Below are 19,733 nucleotides of genomic sequence, written 5' to 3'. Positions count from 1 at the left end.
GTGTTAAACCCAGCTTTTGAATTCATATGTGCTGTGGAATGGATATACGGAATACGGAGTTGTGAAATCCTTATAAATATGCAATCAACACAACACGGGAGGCCCACGTAAAGCCTAGCATCACTTTACATCTCAGAGTGAAACTCATACATATTTACTCAAAGAGCCCAGGAAATATTACCATTGTATGTCCCCCAATGTAACTGGTGCCTGTCTGGCTGTGCAGGTTTCCAGAGAAGACGGCTCATCCCGGCACCCATGCCAGACACGTCTTCCCTGGGGAAAAAGGTGGGCACAGCAGGCCAGTGGGTGGACTTGCCCCCTATGTCTGGACCGCTGAAAGAGCCCTTTGAGATTAAGGTGTATGAGATTGATGATGTGGAACGACTCCAGAGGCGGCGACAGGAGGAAACTACAGAGGTGAGCAGATGGTCACTCTTGACTTGTTCTACATGATGGTTCATCTGGTTGAACTTATTTTAGATCCTGTAAAGGTCTGGTTCAAGATTTTCTTCTTAGCACTACCAAGCCTCAGCAATATTTTACATTTGCAACACTGATCCCATACATGCTAAAAATGCACCACATTGACTTGCATTGTGGGAAGATCTTAGCTTACTCCTTCCCAGTTTCTTTTTAAAGAACAGGACAGGAATAATGTGTCTCAGACGTTTGACCTTCACTCTGCCCGGTGGCAAATCCTGGAGTTAAAGTGGCTGTGACCAGATTCCCAGAGCTTGGTATGATGCCAGAGCTCCTCAGGAATGTGGAGAGATCAGGAGGCAATTACTGTCTCGGGTTAATTGGTTTAGATATGACAGATGACTGGGACTTATTGGTGATGGTGGTGAGGGGGAGAGAGAGAGGGATAGGGGAGATTGGTCAAGGAATGTGCACTGAAAGCAAGCACGCCCCAAAACCAGCTCCCATCAGCCTCATTGCCAGCGCTCATCACTAGCTGCCTGATCGCTCTTTATGGCTGACTCCTCTTCTGTGGGTCATTAACCGCTCCCACAAGTTAGATTCAGCCAGACAGGGATTTGTTAAGAGAAGATATTAAATCAGCTAGATGGTAGGTTGATTTACTTTCAATTAGCAAAAGGTGATCTTCAGTGTCTCTTTGCAAGCCATCACTGTCTGATTGACAAGTGATGAACACCCCCCCACACACTATTTCTAACCCTAGCATTAGAATCTTGAGAAACATGCATCATAACATTTCCATTTGTGTATATTCACAAAGAGTACTTTAGTGTTCATATATATTCCTTTGAAACTGTATATACCCATGTTAATTATTCATATAATTTTCTCTGTGGTTGAGTATTAACTACTCAACAGCTGTGCAATATGTTAACTTGTTTCATCTTTTTCTTGTCTTCAGCAACCATTCCAGGATGTAGAAAAGGTGAGCTTAATTCTGAATTATTAATATACAACATAAAATAGCATAGCATTAGAGTAGAATAGAATGGAACAGCATTTGATTTTTTTGTTGTTTTTGTTTCTCTTTTATTGATTTTGCAGAGTTCCTTTAACTTCAACACTTCACAATTTCTTTGTTATAAAAATGTTTGATTAATGATTATGTGGATTGTTCTGATAGTATGTCTTTCATGAATATGGTGTAAGTTGTAGGAAACTGTGTTGAAATGCATTTGATGCATTGATGTATTTTAGTTGGTCTTGGCTCACTCATTACTAGAATTCTCTCCGTATTTCATTCTTATTATGGCCACACCACTAAGCTTCTTCAACTTTAGTTTTTACCTGAAATTACTAAAATGTCTAGTTTTAGTCTTAGGGCTCTCAGTTTTCTCTAAACCATTCATAATATTCACTAATCTCTCTTTTTCTGTCAGGGCCTGCTGTATTTTAACAGTAAGCTGAAGATGCTGGAGAGAAGGCAACAGCAAGTGAAAGAACTGAGAGCAAAGCATGAAGCGTTGTGGGAGGAGCTGGAGGAGACCAAGGTCCGGCTGATGATGGATCCTAGCAAGTGGATAGGAGAGTGTAAGTGGATGCTCTCTTAACATAGGAGCAGTGCCCGGGAAACATAGTTTTTATGTTCATCCGAAATTTAAAAGCCTTTTTGTGACACACCATCTAACTTAACCTTCATGTTCCCATGTTCAACAGTTGAGGTGGACCAGGATTTGGATAAAGAGTCTCCAGAGTACCTGGAGGCTTTGGAACAAGTTACTGAAGAGCTGGAGTTCTGTGTCAACCTATGCAAGTCCCGTGTCATGATGGTGACCTGCTTTGACATCAGCATGTCATCGTCTGGCACGCAGGAGGGACTGCGTGAAGTCGAAGTCTGAGGACAAAAGAAGGTAGAGATGGTGAACTGAGGAAGTGAAGAAGACAAAAGATGATGAAATGTAGCAGCCAGTTTATAGATGTGACTGGAATGGGAGGACAAGAAACAAAAGACAAAAGATGAGATGAGAGTGGGTCCTTGCATGAAAACAGAGGAAATCTTAACCACTTAATCTGCAGTGCCTCGTTGTCCAGGGCATGTTGTAATGGGAGAGAAACGAAACATGTGTACAAATGCTGTTGCCTGCATGGCAAGACAGCGGCCATCACTTACTCAAGAGTCTTTGAACAACACCTGGAAGTGCCTTTTTTACTCGTCTTGTTTTGAGTCATTATTTTTCGTATGGTGCAGGTATCTTAACAAGCATACCTAAGCAAACCCTGAACATATTCCTTTTAAGAAAAAATATTTTATATTGCATTGTATAGTGTATTTATATGATTATGTGGTGTGTATAAATATCCTTTGTAGTTAAAAAAAAAAAAAGAAATAAAGAGGAAAAAAAGCAAAAGCAATAAGCTAATGTTATTGCGCTCCCAGACTTTGCCTTTTCTCATATTCCAAACCTCAGTCAACGTTTCATCCATGTTCATCCAGCCTCTTGCGCCTTATGTTAACTCTCTGGTTCTGTAGTTTTATAGCTTTTCAAACTGGTCTATGTTATCTCATCAAGGACTACATTTGCTGTTATCACTCATCCACTGCCAGCTGGCCTGTGAAAGCTAGCAGGGTTGAGTGAATGTTTTCTCCCTCCAGTTGCCTTGATCAAAATGGGTCTCAGTGGATGCACTAAGATAGAGCAGCAGTTATGTCGGGGAGGACTAAGAGCTTATTCAAGCTGTGGTTGGCCATGTTTATCTAACTGAAAATGAGGGAACACGCCAAAACATATCAATCAGAGGCCACTGTGATGGCTAGTTAGTGCTTATTCACGATTTAGCCAGTCTTTCTTGTGCCTCACCATGTGGCTGGGGGACCTCAAGTAACCCCACTGTGAGAGATCTGACGTTTCCTCCACTATGCGGCTATCATGATGAGAAGTTGTAGTCTTTGTGGTGCACATTAGTGAGCCCATTTTCTCTTCAAATCGGCTTGGATTGGGTGCAACATATACAGTGTAAACAACAAAGAGGCACAGATGAAAGTCCACTGGCCACTTATAGTGTACTCTTTCAAGCAAAGCCAAGCCTCGGTTCTATGCATTTCAGTATACTGGAAGAACCTCAATACAGAATGCAGGGCAGCAGTACACAGTGTCACTGCCCCACCATGCTCTGGTCTAAGCACACTTGCCTCTTTTGTTTCGACTCTTCTCTTCACACGGAAAGGCAGGCTAACAAATTTGGCTCAGTATCTCAATCGAGGACTATGGAATTGTCAGACGAGTTTCCTGTGAAATGATGCAGTGAATAAGAACAAATGATTGTGACATTGTTTATCAAAATCAATCGCGATACCAGCTCTTTGTGGCTGCCAGAATGTGCTTGTTATGACAAATGGCTGAAAACAGTGAGAACAAAGGTGATCAGTGAAATGGTTATTAATTAGCAAACTGACATTGCTGTATTTTGGTGTGTTTGATTTCTATAACGGACAAATTTGTTTTCTTTCTTTTACAAAGATATACTCTCTCAGGCCCTCTCTGAAGATGCTGCATGAGATTTTTTTAATCATTTTTAAGGATGATTTCTACTCCATTTTTACCATTCTAATTTTTTATAATAACCTCAGTTTTCACTAATGTGGGGTTAGGCTCATGAATTAAAAACTATTACCAAACCAAGACCTTTTTCCAAGAAATTATTATATGTAAGGTCATATTTCATATCAAAACTCATATTTTCGAATATCCTTGGTTTTGTATAGGATTTTCAAATCCTGTGTATAAAATGTATGATATGGCAGCTTGTGTTTTACAGTACCTGTGAATAAACTGTTTCTTCTTACTGATGATTCAGAGTTGATTTTCATTTATTTATTAGTTATTTATTTCACCACACCACATTTTCCACACTGATCGGGATGCAGCTGTATGCAGTGGGCTAGACAACCAGGATGGAGCCTGTAACTTAATGTCAAATTACTGCATCAAGCTGATATGGTAATAGCTGGTATCACAACACAATCAGATGACTGCACCTGTTGTTTTAAATCTACTACCACCTTTTTGATAACAGTATTGTCTTACCTGGCCTCACTGCCAACTCATGCTAAAGCCCAATTACAGTAAATAAAATAGAGGAAAGTAAGTAAAAAGCGTCCAAAGTCCCCAAACCAGTAAGATCAGTTTATAAATTAGAGCAGGAGAAATATAGCTTTGGGGTTAAATTAGTCACGTCAGCAGTCACGTGACGTTAGCTTGCCAGCGAGCAATCAAACAGGGAACGTAGCTAATTTTATTCCGGTAATTTCACCCAATCCAGGTTCAACATTTGGACAGGTTTTTGACGGTTTTTCACAGCTTGGGGATACTTACCTTATTACCCAGAATACAAAGAGTGTCTTTCCACTTTTCCCCGCACTGTGAATAGGAATAGCAGAGAGCAGCAGCGGTGTGTAATTTACTCAGGTGAGGAGAATATAGCTAGCACCAAAAATCAACATTTTATTTCATATTGGTTATATATCATGTTATATTTCATATTACTCAATCGTTAATGGTGATGATATTTAGTCTATCTGAGAGTTGTGTTATGTATGTGTGCATGTATGTATGTATTATTTATTTATTTATTTATTTATTTACTTGTTTATTTAACAATTTATGTTCCGTATCTTCTGTCAGTAGAACGAGGGGATCCACAGACCGAGGAGGCTCCTGCTTTCTGCACAGGTGAGCGTATAAACTTTCTGGGATGGTTTAAGGAAAGAGCTGAACATTCTGCTTTCCAGTTTGCCAGCTACACTCATACTTAATACAATTAGGACCAGCTGGGTGAGAGTTATGATTAGAAATGTGGAAAGCTGAGTTTTTTTTTTTTCCAGTGAAAAAAGTAATTTCCTCCCTTGCTTTTTCAGTTTGAGATTGAGCCAGGTAGAAAAAGGTCTGGGTGATACTGTAAATAGGCATGCGGTAAATATCATTCATTATTTAAAAGTTGTTGGAGGATACATTTTAAAATCAAACTGCTCAGGGTCATTCTGCACAGCTTCTAAAATAAATGAATAAAAAATCGTCTTTAGCCAACTCTGTCTCACTCACCTCTGACAAGCCGGCTTTGCCTTTACTCACAGGCGGTGAGCTTTGGCCGAGAACTTGATTAATGTGATTCTGAAATTTCCAGATTTTAGAAAATGTGCAGGATGATTATCGACTGTCTTTTTAGCCTGTTTCAACAGCGCTGGCAAATGAAAACATCAGCGGGTCAAATATGACATGGTCCCACTGAGAGGAGTTGTCTCCAGTAATCTGTAAACAAAATTAGCATACTGACAACATTTTGAATGTGATGTACTGTACAGGAAATGGAATAATCAGCAAAGGTGCAGGACCAGCATGATTAATCACGCGGCATATCACAAGGGTTTTTTGCTCAGTGTGATGCAGGCAGTCCTGTCGAGCCAGTATACCGTGGATGAGCAGAGATGTAGAACTAGAAATCGAACCATGCTGTGCAATAACATCTTGTCTCCTCCCTGTTAATTCTAATTTGATCAAAAGCATAGGAGGTTGATTTGGCTGACTGGCACGAGCAGCTGGTCACTGTGTTTCTAATCAAATTTATGGGCAGATTTGGCTCTTGGCTGCACCAGATTTGGGCACACTTTGACACCATTAAAGACCATCTCACTCAAAGCTCACTCTGCAGAGGAGATTTCTCTCACACCCACACCTTGTTTTTACACAGAACCTGACTCAGATGTGCCACTTAAGTTGTTTCTGTCTAATGAAATGTTGGACAATGACACTCTCTCAGGAATTTTACAGGAATTAGTATTCTAAGCTTGTAAGCCTGCTGTGGTTTGTTTGACAGTAAAAGCCTTATGACAAGTCACTCAAGAGCCCTGGCAGTGTTGACTGTACCTCGTTGCTGTTTTGGAGCCGAGGGTCTGAATGGAGGCACTTGGCCAGGACTGACTTCTGATGGCTGCTGGGTACACGCTGAGCCCAGTCTGCCCAGTCTTCCCCAGCTCTGTTTGCCTTAGGGCTCTCATCCTATTAGCAGGGAGTCGGGAGCTGCATGAGAATAGAAATGAGTTCAACAAAAAGTCAGGAGTTCCTCTCTTAAGTTCATCCCAACCCACCACTGACCCTGCCTTACAACTCTCCTTGGTGTCATATTGGCCCCTCGGCTCTATTAGCAGGCGCTGTCAGCTGCAAAGTTCATTCTCTTGTCATGCTATTCCAATTTACCCCATCATGTCATCCGTGGTTTCTTCCAAAAGAAATCCCAATCCAGTCTAATTCCCAGTGCATTTGATATCATTCGCTCTCTTAATGTCTCACTTGTTTCACTCCATTATCGTTTCATTAGATCACTTTATTTGAATTGAACTCTCTGACCCTTTCTCTCCTGTTACAAGTCGGCAAAGTAGGTCACAACATTTTGTGATTTTGACTTCTTCTTTGCAACTCCATTATTGCCTCAGGAAGCTTATATTTTATAGTCAAACAATTTACACTCTGGTGGAGCCTACCCCATATCTCTGGAATAATTGAGGAACTGCAGTTTATTGGGAGGGTTGTGTTTTTTTAGGGTTGTTGTTTTAGACAGCCTCGTCTACTTTGGTCAGACTGAATGTTGATTATGGACATAAAGATATATAAAAGGAAAATGGGATTTATGGATCCCCTTTCAGCGATAGCCTACCTCAATCTGCCCTTGGCATTCTGAGTGGTAGTAGTTGCTCATTTCTGGATTTACAGCTCTGCAGTCCCACAGATTGGTCTGTCTAAACCAGGCTTGCTCTTTCCAGAAGAGCCATAAACCTGACCAAATGCTGCCACTTATTCTCAGTAATTAAAACAAGCTGGTGCAGAGAAAAACTCCTTAAATTATCAGAGGCTATGTGAGATGTAAGGCTCAAATCCTGTCTCTCTGTCTGCTTGGCCCTGTTTCCGGGGGGTCGTAACTATTGACATCTCCTCCTCCAAAACAGATTGCATTAGTGGGGAGTTTGCACCAAGAGAGAAAGCTTTAAGACATATAGACCCATAGGATTTCCCCTGTAGGTGCTTTAAATTCTGGATGGGTGGCCATACAAGTCTAACACCCCACCACTGAGTTGAGATAATACTCCAGGTACTAAATTAAACCACAGCAATCCATTTTGTGAATAAATTGCCCTTTTAGAGACAACTGAAATGATCTATCACCGAGCATTTAACTCTCTTTACTGTATGTAATTTAGCAAGCAGCAGGGCCAAGTGCTGCAAGCCAACCAGTGAGCACTGACATTACAAATTGTATTGATATAGATGATGGTGATAATGTAAAGCCATATTGGTACAAATTATGACATGAATCATCTTGTGGCATCACACACGCACGTACACACTTGTATTACCAACCCTGAGCTCCCGCCGCCCTCATCCAACCTTTTGGTTTGGACTGATAATGAGGAGCAGGATACGGGTCAGGAGTTCAGATGGCCCACTGCGCGTTGACCTGCGAGCTGGCAAGGTAGTTTGCGTCGAGGTGATGCAGCTTTTCTGTGATGCTCTCTGACAGTGAGCTAGCCAGAGGCAAGGGCAGCGTCATCCTGTTTATTATTCAGTCTGAATATTATGGCGGAAGGTCATAATATTCAGAATAATATTGTGGATTTCTTCTTTTTATTTCAATTTTTTTTTTGATGGTCAAGATGACGGCATTATGTATTCCACTTGCTTTATTCTTACTATTACATTTTTTTCCCTGCCGTTGCACAGAACTTAAGCAGAATTGGCTATGTTGACTCATAAAATACTAATAGTCCATGTTACAGTCAGGAGTTTATCATGCTCGGCCACCACATGACGCACTGACCTTGTCAACTGATGATGAGTAGAACTATTGTCTCTAGCACATGCACTGACCTTGTTTTATCTGCGGTCCTGTGGTACCTTGGTCCAGATTGCTTGTAGATAACCACTGATTTACATGAAAGCTTTGTTTAGAGGCACTGCTTTTAAATGCTTGTAGAATACTGATGCGATGGGTTAATGTGTAATGAATATTCATGATTTTAAAAAACGGTTCTACACAATTGAGGAAAAATAGACGGCGTTAGGCTTGATTACAGTCGTTGTTGGATTGGCTGCACTGCACTTCAGTCAGTTTAATGACATCGCTCTCTTGAGCAGGTTGAGCAGGCTTTGCTTTATTAAAGGTGCCAGCCCTTTTAAATCTGCAGATTGCACCCAGGAGATCAGTGAATGTAAATTTTTTTTTTTTTTTTTTTTTTTAATACATTGCCACAGAAGAACCTAAATAATTTCACTGGACAAGAAGTGCTCACTGAGATATGGTTGTTAATTATACAGTTAAACTGACTAGCGAGCCATTCCATCAGGTTGTACTCTAACAGATGGGCTGGCGTGATGAAAAATATCTTTTTAATTAGTCTGTCTGAAGACATCTTTTCATAACCAGCAGCCCCCTCTACACTTAAGTTTCAGTGACCACCAGGCAGGCTCTTAGCTGGCTCCCAGCAGCAACCATCTGGTGGACAGCAGAACCAGAGCTACAGGGTGGCTTGCTTTATCCTCCCACGGTGAGCCAAAATGTAGCCCAAGGACACAGGCAAAAGGCTCGCTGCAAAGGGGCCGTGCCCTGTTTGTTCTGGTACCTCTGGTGTAAGGATTAGGGGTTAAACTAGCAAACTATACATCAGCGTGTCACATGTTTTACTGGTTGGCTGGACAGAAGATGTTGACTGTTGGTGTGTTAAAGGTTAGATGGAATTGCTCATACCTGTACATTAGCTACCAGGTGTTACGCGTGAAGCATGTGGTGTATCCCACTCACTGCAGTTTTATCCCTGGATGAGATTTCATACAAGGTGCACGTTCATTTGGATTGATTTTTTTCATCAACAGCTGGACAGTATTCCTGTTTGAACATCATTACAAGCAGACCTTGAATAACCATTTTAAATGGAGCCCGGATACTTATTATAGTTTGATAGCATATAGTTAGAGAAGGATATCTGCCCAGGGGAAGCATCATGACAGGTTGTGTGAGAAATACTGCCATCAGCAGATTGCAGGTCACGTTTTGCGCTTGATTGTAAAGCATCTTTTTTCTGCTAGAATGATTTCACTTTCAATTCACTGTGATTGGCAAGTCATTTACCATACATCCTGTCCCTTTTCTTGGCTGGTTCAATACATTTTTAAATTGCAAGAGCATTGCCCTGCTGATTTTTCTTGGGTAACCTCTAACTCATGAGAAGCAAGGGCTAATGTGGTTTCAGGTCTCTGTTATTGCTGCTGATAAGATGAATTGGATTTCCTGGGCTCATTGGATAGCAGAATTGTCTGTGTTTGGCTCCACTCTGTCTTTTCACCAGGATAACCTCCTTTTTCTGTGCTGTATTTTGGAGGGACTTTGGATTTTTCAGGGCTGTGATTGGTTTCTCAGTATCTTCATTCTGTGGGTCATTCTGCTGTCTCGCTCGGTGAAAAATGGCTTTTCTGCACATAAACAACCTTAAGGTGTGAGAAAACCTTCCACAACAGTATCTCAAAGAAAACATGTCTGTTTTGCACACTTTGGCATTGAAGGTTGGTTACAGTTATGTTGTTTTGTGAGTTGCAGTTTTCAAAAGATAGGGTAGTGTATATAACAAATTGACCAAAAGCTGTGGTGTACATGTATTTGGTGGAATTAAACAGAAGCTATTTCACAGCATAATTTGAAATAGCCTTGTATTAGATGGAACTTAAAATTCTGACTTTCCAGAAAGGGCTTGTGATCAAGCATTTATATGCCACAAGATGATGTAGCATGCTTGGTAAACCCTGTTGCATACACAGACCATCTGAACTTAATTTCAGTTCACACATGAATGCAGATCTCTCAAATTATATGTATTATTTTGTTTTTAATGACCAGCACTGTTTTCTGTGATGCAGTAAATGAAGATGAAGTGGTATGTATTGCATGCAGATACAGCTTGATATATTCTTCCACTCCATCTCCTCTTTCCATTTGCAGCTGACATCATAAATTGACTGACTATTGTATTTAAAGTTTTTTGTTTACCACGGCAGGAAAACAAATTATGAAACTGTCACGGCCCAAACTCTGGATTAATCCACCAATCAGGCAAAGCCAAGTCCTATCTTTTGTGCTGCTGTCTGCACCTCACTCACACTTTTTGATTATGTGTGCTGTTTTCATTTACACATTTAGATGACGATGATTATAGTTGTGAGGATTTTTTTTTTCTTCCTCAGGCGTTTCCATTTCAGCAGTGAGAGGCCCCTTCATTGTCAACAGTGAGATAAAGTGCATTGTCTCATCAGACAGTTCCAGAGGCACCATAGTGGTGACAGCCCAAATGCTGTCTTTGTGTTCCCTCTGCGTCTCCAAGATTATAGCTTGATTGGCGCAGGTTGCTGACAGGAGCCTGTCAGTAGTTCTTATGTCTGAAGTGGAATATGTGCAAGTGAAGAGGTTAATTACACAACATTTAAGAACCTTCTTCCCCCCACCATTCATCCTGGAACCAATCACATCCTTGACGCTCGCTGATCAAACGGAGCCTGGCAGCTCTGCGCCGTGGCAACAGTTGCCTTGATGGTGGCTTGTCTGGCAGGGAGCGTGTGTCCTGCTGTTTGCCTATTTGAATTGGCTGGCAGGCTGGTACAATCCCCTCTCTTTCACTGCTATTCATCCACAGCCAAAGAAGGTGGAGAATAAATGTGTTCCCTGATTCACTGATGGACTGGATCATTCTTCCTTGTGTCTTCTTGGGGCTTAGCTAAGGCAGCTTTATCGACAGTTAATAGATATTAAAATCTCGATTTGTCTTAATTTGACTGAATACACTGAATTCACTTAAGTAATTTAGATATTTAGATGCTTTACTGTCTTTCAGCACTGATTTCACAGTCAGCCTGTTGACTTTTGGATGTATATAGGCTATATTTTGCAGTAGACCAAGTGAAGTGAAAACAGATGAAGCACATCATGGTTCTGTTTCAGTTTGAGAGACAAACTTTGAAGTAGACCACGAGAGACCACAAAACATGCAACTCTTAGTCACCCTCCTCATGTGCTGACACTTAAACGTGGTGACCCTTGTCCACAGCTTGAAAGGTATGGCCGCCACCAGTGGCTCCATGTCAACAACCTCATCACTCTGCTGCCTGCACGCAGAACTGCAGCTTTCATCTGGTCTGAGTTTGCTTTAAAGCATGGCCTCTCTGACCCGCCTGAGACACACACATCCACTCCCCTCATGCCCAAAGTGTAGGGCCTCTCACCACTCTGGTAATGAGCGGGACAGGGGAAACCCAGCAATGCGTTTGTGGAAAGAGTGACAGAGATTATGAGGGAACTAGGAAGCAAATTCTAACTGACATACAGTTTCATCACCTGAATATTTTCCTGACCTAAATACCATGCTCTTCCCTCTCAGTACTTTGTTTTCCTGGTTTTAATCGGTGTGATCAAGCTGCAGATGCCAGTTTCACTGTCATACATTATCTTTCCTCTCGAAGTAGAATACTATGATTTTGCTCTCCAGAGACACATAACCTACTGCACATGTGTGTACAACAACCTCAAAAGATTCATGGATGACTCTGATACTGCAGAGGACTGTGCTAATTATTTTCTTTTATGATTACATTCTTCTATGGATGAGCCCCATATATATGTATATACAGTACATGAAGACTCCCAAAGGTATACAAATCAGAGAGACTAGTAACCAACCTCATTTTTTATGATCATTGTCATGAAATGTATAATTCTGTTTGGTTAGCTGTCATATGGAAAGAAGCCTTTTTTTGCTGCAAAATGTGCGCTTTTATTTTGTTCTGTGGCACAAAAAAAAGAAAAAGAAAAAACTTTGGTCTTTGAATAGTACAAAGCCTAATGTCCTTGACAGCGCCTGGCTTCTTTATTTTCCACAAGACATTGTTCAAAATAGCAGTAGTGCGATTCTCTCTGGTTCCAATTTCCCCAAGGTAATGTTTATTGTGTTTTAGTGTATGTTGTTCCATAGCAACCAAGATGAAATAGTTTTATTGATTTTGCTCAGGAGCAAATTGGACCTCACCCGGGAGTATCCATGCAGCTCACTCTGCACAGCCTCCATTGCACTATGAGGAACCTTAAACAGATATTTCTTCCTCCTCTTTAATTACCACTGGCTACCTGACTGGCACAACACACAGAGAACTGCCCTCGTAATTAGCTGTCAGCTGTTCTAAAGCACAGCTCATTGATTAGGTCATGATCGCTAATCGGACATGAAATCCTGCTGCCTTCTCTATTGATATAGATTGCAATGAATGCAGGTTTTAAATTAGCGCCAGACCTCACAGTTGGGTACTTGAATGCGCAAATGCATAATAACAGTTTTTGATGGCCACTTTGGTGTTGTGTAAATTTTCACTCAGATTCAGTGCAAAGCCTTTTTACCACCTTGTCTGTACTGAATCATGATGAATTAATTATTCTCAGTGAATAACAAATTTATGCAGAGTCACACCCTTGGATTGATCCGCCAACCCCATCAATTCACGGACTCTTTGTTTTAGGTTGTACTACCATGCTGCTGATAATGACTATGAAATTGTAATCCCCTTTGTTTCCCATTCTGTTGCCAAATATCACAGTTGGGAGACACCCTCCAGTGTGCCATCATGAAGATTTTGGTCTTCATACTGTGTCTTATTGCCCAAAAGCAATTAACTGCAAACTTTAGTGTTACATCTCTCAGGTGTCCTCTCAGTGTGGCTGTACATTTTGGAGGAATGTTTTGTAGGGACAGGATCAAGGTGATGGTGGTGAGGCATTTATTAGTACATGCCCTTGGCCCATAGCAGCACCCCTGTCATGCTCTGTTATGCTTCGTGACATTGTATACCTAAATCTTACAGCCTCTGAGCTGCAAAGATGCTGTTGAAGAAGCTGCTAAGCATTTCAAAATGTAAAGGTTAGATTTTGTCAGTCTGACATGACTTATCCAGATTTCAGCATGTAGTTTCTTTGTTCATTTTAACCCTTCATCTCTATTCTGGAATGCCACTGGTCTGCCTGTACAGGTGGGCCCAAGCCTACAGGCAGGTGAACCCAAGCCCTCAGCAGCTCCGCTATCCAGACTGTGTGCCCGGGAGACTTTTGGCGGATGTGTGGCACTCCCTCCTCCTCCCTCCATCTTCCACAGCTCCCCAAACACAGTTGTTCATGAATATGGATGGCAGGCAAGACTCCCTGGCATCATTAACGTGCCACAAGCCCATATAAATCACATCACCATAAAACCTCCAAATGCTCCGATAAAGAAGGTAACATGATAACAACCACAGGAACTCAAGAAGACCAACAATTCCAGAGCACAGGCACACACTGCGGGTTGTTGGTCGTTTGCTTGTATTGTGCTTTGATTGGATTTTCCAGGCAGCTGCTCATATATAACTTTGCAATGGTATATCAGTGTTAACAGCAGAAAACGTCTCAGGCAACAAGAGTGAATGCAGTCAGGCACAGTTTATCTTGGCTGAGATGTGGACAGGCTACAATAGACTTGAGCCCTTAGAAAACTCTCCCCTCTCAGCATGGGGGAGAAAAGCTCTGACATCTTGTCAAATGGAGGGACGAGTGCACATACTTAGCATCTCTGCTCTCAGTACCATTCTTTTGCTCCAATCCAACTCTTGCAGTGTATGGTTTGGGAATACAGTGTGTGAATGGTGATCTGGATGTTTGCGTGTTATCGTTCCAACCCATTTGGCAAGATAATGTTGTGTTATTTAAATGAAAGTGCATCTCTCTTCTTCTTCTCTCTCTCTCTCTGTGGAAGGATGGACACAATGATCGAGTAAAAGCAAAAAGCATGGGGCACAATCAGCAGCTGGACTCTGCGCTGAGGGTATTTCCACAATCTGTTGGCTGCCATCCCTATCATCCCTCATCCTCTCTTGACAAAGGCACGCACAACCGTGTTGCTCACACAAGAGTGTGGCACGTTATGTTGCCTGTTAAAACAGCTTCTGACTTCCTGCCAGACCGCTGCATATAACCTTAATGACTTCCATCGTGTTACACAGAGTGAAGCCGCCATTTTTTCTGCCTTAGGATGCCTTAGGTTAATAGCACTTTATGACAGTATACCTCAAGTTCTATGAGAAAAGTAAATTCCTTGTGCACACACAGGATCACTTCTGTAGTCATAAATTTTTGTTTAAGGTTTTTGAGCTTTTGAAGTGTAGCTACATCTTCATTTGAAAGGAAATGATGAGTCAAAGAACACATTATGAAACATATTGCATATGACTGCAGAGGTAGATGTTCTTTTATGTCGTTTGATATCATTGGGGAGTTCCTATTTCATGTACTGTACGTTTTTCAAACTGTCATACACGCTTTGCACAGCTGTGGATAATCATACAGTGTTGTAGCTATGAATAACATTGACAAGATAAGATAAGATAAGGCAAGGTAAGACAAGATATACTTTTATTGTCCCTGTGGGTCAATTTTTTCTAGACTCCACCCAGCTGCAGTTTCAGCAAAATTAGACAAAGGTGAGTGATATCACACAAGAAAAATAGTAGAAAAAAGAGAGCACAATTCCATAGGAATCACATACACACACTCACCTTATGTATGCACACCCAGGGGTAAATATATTGCACATACGGTCATATCAAAAAGCACAAACATTGACAAAATGAAGTTAATGTAGAAGTGATCTTGTATAGCCAAGAATAATTTTTTTGGCCCGTGGACACAGAACTTCAAGGCGACTAATTCCTTTCCCCCTCAAAAGAGAACACAGTGTGTGTCCGTGTTCTTATTTTGTATTTTTTTTTCCATGTCAGCGCACCCCTGCAAACATCAAACAAAGTCTCATATCCAAGTAAGCAGGTGCTTTGAAATAGTTTTGGGTTTATTTGATGAGTGATCCTTCCCTCCTCAAATCCCCACATTAATATGGAGCAGCGGGGCCTGGCTGATGCAGGCAGACCTGTCTTCTCTCAGAGGAAGTTCAGACGAGGCTCCTTGCAGGGGGTCTGAGTGGATTCTGGGGGGCACCACAATGCCAGCGCTGCTCACAAGCCTGGCACTTTTGTCTTTCAAAGTATGGAGAAAAGCTATGCAAAATTCATAGCATCCTCACCCTGCAGAGGCTTGAAGTAAATATTTTGAAGTTTACTGTATGTGTAGGGTTAGCAGGCATGATGTCTTAGCTTGGTGCTAGAATTTTTTTCACCCCTCTCCTTCCCTCAATCATTGCAAATACAAATACAAACACACTGTACTGATCTCAGTAATAAATCACATTTAGTTTTTTTTTTTTTTTTTTTTTTAAGCATTTCTGCCTTATTTGATAGTATCAGTAGAGAAAGACAGGAAAGGTAGGAGGAGAGAGAGGAGATGACATGCAGCAAAGGGCCCGGTATGATTTTAACCCAGACCTCTGTGGTAAAGACTTAGCCTTGATATGTGATGCACACTCTACCAGGTGAGCCACCGGGGCGCCCCATCAATCAAATAGTTATTGAGCATTCAGTAATCGTTCACCAGAATAAAGAGACAGCTGCAGCAACTTCAGCTCATCTCTCATGAGCTATCATTCTTACAAGTGGAATAGCTGATACAGGACTACAGCTTATTTCTGTCAAATGGTGTCTTGTACAGATGTACTCTATGTAAAAAGAGTGTTGGCACAGTTATATGAAATCTCTTATTCAGTGTGAAGTCATTTGAATTTATACCTTGTATATTATAATGTAAATATTGAATCCATTCTCTAAATTTCTGTTGAGTTGCTTCACTGTAATGAGCGACGGCAAATCGCTGACGATTTCTGCTTAGATTGTGTTGCAGGGTTGGAAAATCATGATGATTAATGTTTTTTAATTCAGTGATTCCATTGTCACTTTCGCTTCATGTCTTCTCTGTGACTGATTTCCTCAGGGACATTACCAACCAGCAAATCATCCATTTACAGCAGCAGAAATCTAGCCGAATTTCCTGAAAAACGATAGCCCGTAACTAAATTAACACATCTTGAGAGCAATGCTCACCCATTTCGTGCAGAATTAGATTAACAGTAGCTGAATGCTGATATTAACCTAGTGATGTAATTACAACTACAGGTTGAGTGCTAAAGCAATTATCAAGCCATGTGAATATTCCCAAATCAGATAAGGACGGTGAACTTCAACCCCTCTGGATTGAATTAGATGTAATTTATCTTTAAAGAGAGTGGCTACACCTTCCTGTGCCTTTGACTTGCCTTTGTGAGTGAAACTGAGACACAGAGATTATTACTGACATCAACTTAAACCTCCCCTTGCCATTGCATTGCAATAAGCGTGTTTTGGTGTGCTTGAATATTTCAATAATGTATATTCAATTTGCTGGTTATCAATTTACAGCTTGTGTGGTGCAAATAGAGTTAACAAACAAAATAGCTTATGATTAAACGTCTAATGAATGTACTCTCTTAGCTACTACTTCCAGGAGGAAGTGAGTGTGATCCACCTTAGTGCACCCGGTCCTGCTTTTTGAGTGAGAGAACAGGCCCTTTAGACACAGATCATTGTATTGCCCTAGGTCAGGATTATGGAAACGATAATGTTCAGATATGCAATGGGATGGAGATCAGGGCAGAGGAGGGTTGGGCTAGGATTGACTCCTTAATGTAATTACACCCACTCAAGGGAGAGAGAGTGACAGAGGTGGGCTGGAGATTTGAGAGAGGGATTGTGACAGCCTTACAATAGAGAACGGAGGAGTGTCGGCAGACGAGTGTCCCGGGGTTGGAGGGTCAGCCTCATGGCCGCGGGCCAGGCACAGGAGATTAAAACATCCTGGCTGCAGGGTGTGGAATCAGGACGCTTTAACATAGGACACAGAAGTTTGCATTAGAATAATAGCACTTGGAGATAGGAGAATCATGCATATAATTCATTGTTATTCCACCACTTTGCCCTCTGTGCGCTTGCTTTAATGTTTTGAATGGGTTCACTGGTTTTACTCCCCTGCAAATTCCACAGCCTGTTTATTGTTGTACTAAACCTAAACAGAATTGTCAATGCGATAGTGTTGTGATGATGCATAATATTATGCAAGACTTGGAGCACAGCCTATTATTTCTGTCAGGTGAGATTTGAGGGTAGACAGTGTAGCTTTTACCTCTTGACATACAATCACAGAATGGATTGCCCACTCTGGAGTTGGCACTCCCTCACACAGAGAAAGAAAGCGAAGGGGGGAATGAAAGGCGCTTTGATGAAAGGACTCAACCCAGTCCCCACCCTCGCTCTTTCCCTCCCTCCTTTTCTTCCTTGCCCTGCGGAGTTAATCTGGCAAAGAGGAGGTGGCAGCATCAGCCAATTTACACAAGCAGGAGCAGCTTTTTGTGCCGTGCCTTCTCTTTCACTCGCTTTGCTTGTGTCTCCACCCCCATACACTTCTCTATTCTGTGTGTGTGCACTTGTTTGCCCACGTTTGTGTTTATATGTGTGTGCCTGTGTGCATTGGGTGGTGGTATGATATCAAGTACAGTTAGGTGGAAGAAAGTCCAAACCCTAAGGCGGGCAACACCTGCGCCACAGAAACTGGGCAGCGAGGGCCCCCTGGCACAGGTATCACCGCCCACCTTCACCCCTCCTCGTAAGCCCCCAGTTATTGTGCAGTCTGTCAGTTGTAATACACGCCTACCTCTGCTTTTCTTTTGTTTGTTTCCATTCTCTGTCTTCCCTCCTGCAAGGTTTTTGGCACTGCCTTTGAACAAAAGGACAGACTGGGATTAACAGTTTTCCATGATTGAGCCCCCCCCCCCCCCCCCCCCCCCCCCCCCCCCCCCCCCCCCCCCCCGCTGATAATGTCAGGTGAGGATCCCTTTTGGGCGCCTAGACAGACCAGACTCAGATCTGTCCTAAAGAACAAAGGGAAAAAAATAGAGTAAAAACATGTTTTAATTGCAAAGAAGCCTTAGATGACACTAAAATGAATAGCTTGAATGCCTCTGTGTGTTTTATCCACAGTGTGGCACATGACGTTAAGAGTTAATGAACAGTGTTTACTCTGTCCATCAGTGTGGCTGAACAGTAATTACCTCAACGCAAGCTATGTTTTTTTGTTTTAGATTGGTATTAGTCATGCTGGTGAGAGAAGCATGCTTCTGCTCCCAGCTATAATGTGTTCAATAAATCCTCCAGCCATTCAGATTCTCTTGCCGTTTGGATGTGAATTCAAATGTTGTGGCCCATCAATTTCTCTCCACCAGGCTTGCCCAGATCAATGAAATCAAAGTTCATCTCAGCTAGACGTTAATTATTTAATGAATGGCATCTGGGTCTTGGGTGGCTGTCCATGCATCTGAGCTGTGATGGGAACTGAATAGGATATAGGAGGTTGTTTATCATCAGTGTGTCCATTTCCTCTGTAATATTTTAAACTAATATTCCTCCTGAATAATTAAAAGAAAATGTCTGGTATAACTTTTATGATTTCAAGGCTTATATCCTTACATGAATTAAACCAGCAACAGTGGCTATCCAAAATCAGAAGTGACATCTTATCCTGATTTAAGTTGTCAGATTTGATTATTTGCAATTACCAATGGCAGTCCTGATTGCCATTGGTGAAAATAGCTGAATATTGAAGTAGCATCAGTTATTGAAAAATGAAAACTCTTTACTAAAGCGAAATAGAGTATTGAGTGATACAGCACTAATATGATGAAGTAGGTTTAGGTGTAATTCCTCTCATTTTCAGTGTTTCGGCTAGCTTGTTCTCAGTCTTCAGCCAAAGGTGAAGGAGACCACGCTCATCCTAATTTACACAATGATGCATCAGCACATTGTGCTCTGGGTCAATATTCTGCCAGCACCTTCGGTCAGCCTGTCAGAGTCAATAGACTGGCCGACATGACACGTCCTGCCTGAGTGATTGAATTACTGGCCATTTGTCTGCCATAATTGTCTTGCTGTCATATCACTGTTAACGTTTTTGTGAGTTCTGTCCATCATATCTTCATCAAATATAACAAAGGCAGGAAAAAAGCATTTTGATGACTTTTTAGGTGGTTTGTTTTGTCATGGGATGCAATGCCAGGCCCATTCCTTGTGTTCAGACATTTGAATTCCTAATTCAATAATCTCAAGCTCTCCCGGTCTTTGTCCTACACTGTCAATTGTGATTTTCAGGCAGCCAGCAAAACTGATTTTAAGTGGCACGGCACCCTTGGTACAAACCTCAACAAAATATCTCAGCTGTCCATCAGTGTTCATTTA

General features: G+C 41.6%; 3 protein-coding genes across 4 annotated transcripts in view; all 3 read left to right on the top strand.

Annotated features, from left to right (window-relative positions):
* Positions 1 to 4,231, top strand: part of kif26ab (kinesin family member 26Ab) — a 71,095-nt gene extending 66,864 nt beyond the window's left edge. For both annotated transcript variants that reach the window (XM_030044627.1, XM_030044629.1), the window contains 4 exons: positions 227 to 420; positions 1,385 to 1,408; positions 1,863 to 2,013; positions 2,140 to 4,231. In XM_030044627.1, coding sequence (XP_029900487.1) covers positions 227 to 420; positions 1,385 to 1,408; positions 1,863 to 2,013; positions 2,140 to 2,321 — 551 coding nt within the window. In that variant the 3' untranslated portion in view covers positions 2,322 to 4,231. The remainder of the gene's footprint in view (positions 1 to 226; positions 421 to 1,384; positions 1,409 to 1,862; positions 2,014 to 2,139) is intronic.
* Positions 1 to 19,733, top strand: part of LOC115354312 (inositol-tetrakisphosphate 1-kinase-like) — a 578,973-nt gene that overhangs the window by 231,233 nt on the left and 328,007 nt on the right. The window lies entirely within an intron of this gene.
* Positions 4,778 to 19,733, top strand: part of c22h14orf180 (chromosome 22 C14orf180 homolog) — a 150,470-nt gene continuing 135,514 nt past the window's right edge. Inside the window, exons 1-2 of the mRNA XM_030044663.1 lie at positions 4,778 to 4,889; positions 5,106 to 5,153. The gene's annotated coding sequence lies outside the window, so the exon portion shown is untranslated. The remainder of the gene's footprint in view (positions 4,890 to 5,105; positions 5,154 to 19,733) is intronic.

Source organism: Myripristis murdjan, chromosome 22 (genome assembly GCF_902150065.1).
Source record: "Myripristis murdjan chromosome 22, fMyrMur1.1, whole genome shotgun sequence".
NCBI classification, from domain to species: domain Eukaryota; kingdom Metazoa; phylum Chordata; class Actinopteri; order Holocentriformes; family Holocentridae; genus Myripristis; species Myripristis murdjan.
Note: the sequence above shows the minus strand (reverse complement) of the source record. Positions and strands in the feature narration are given on the sequence as shown.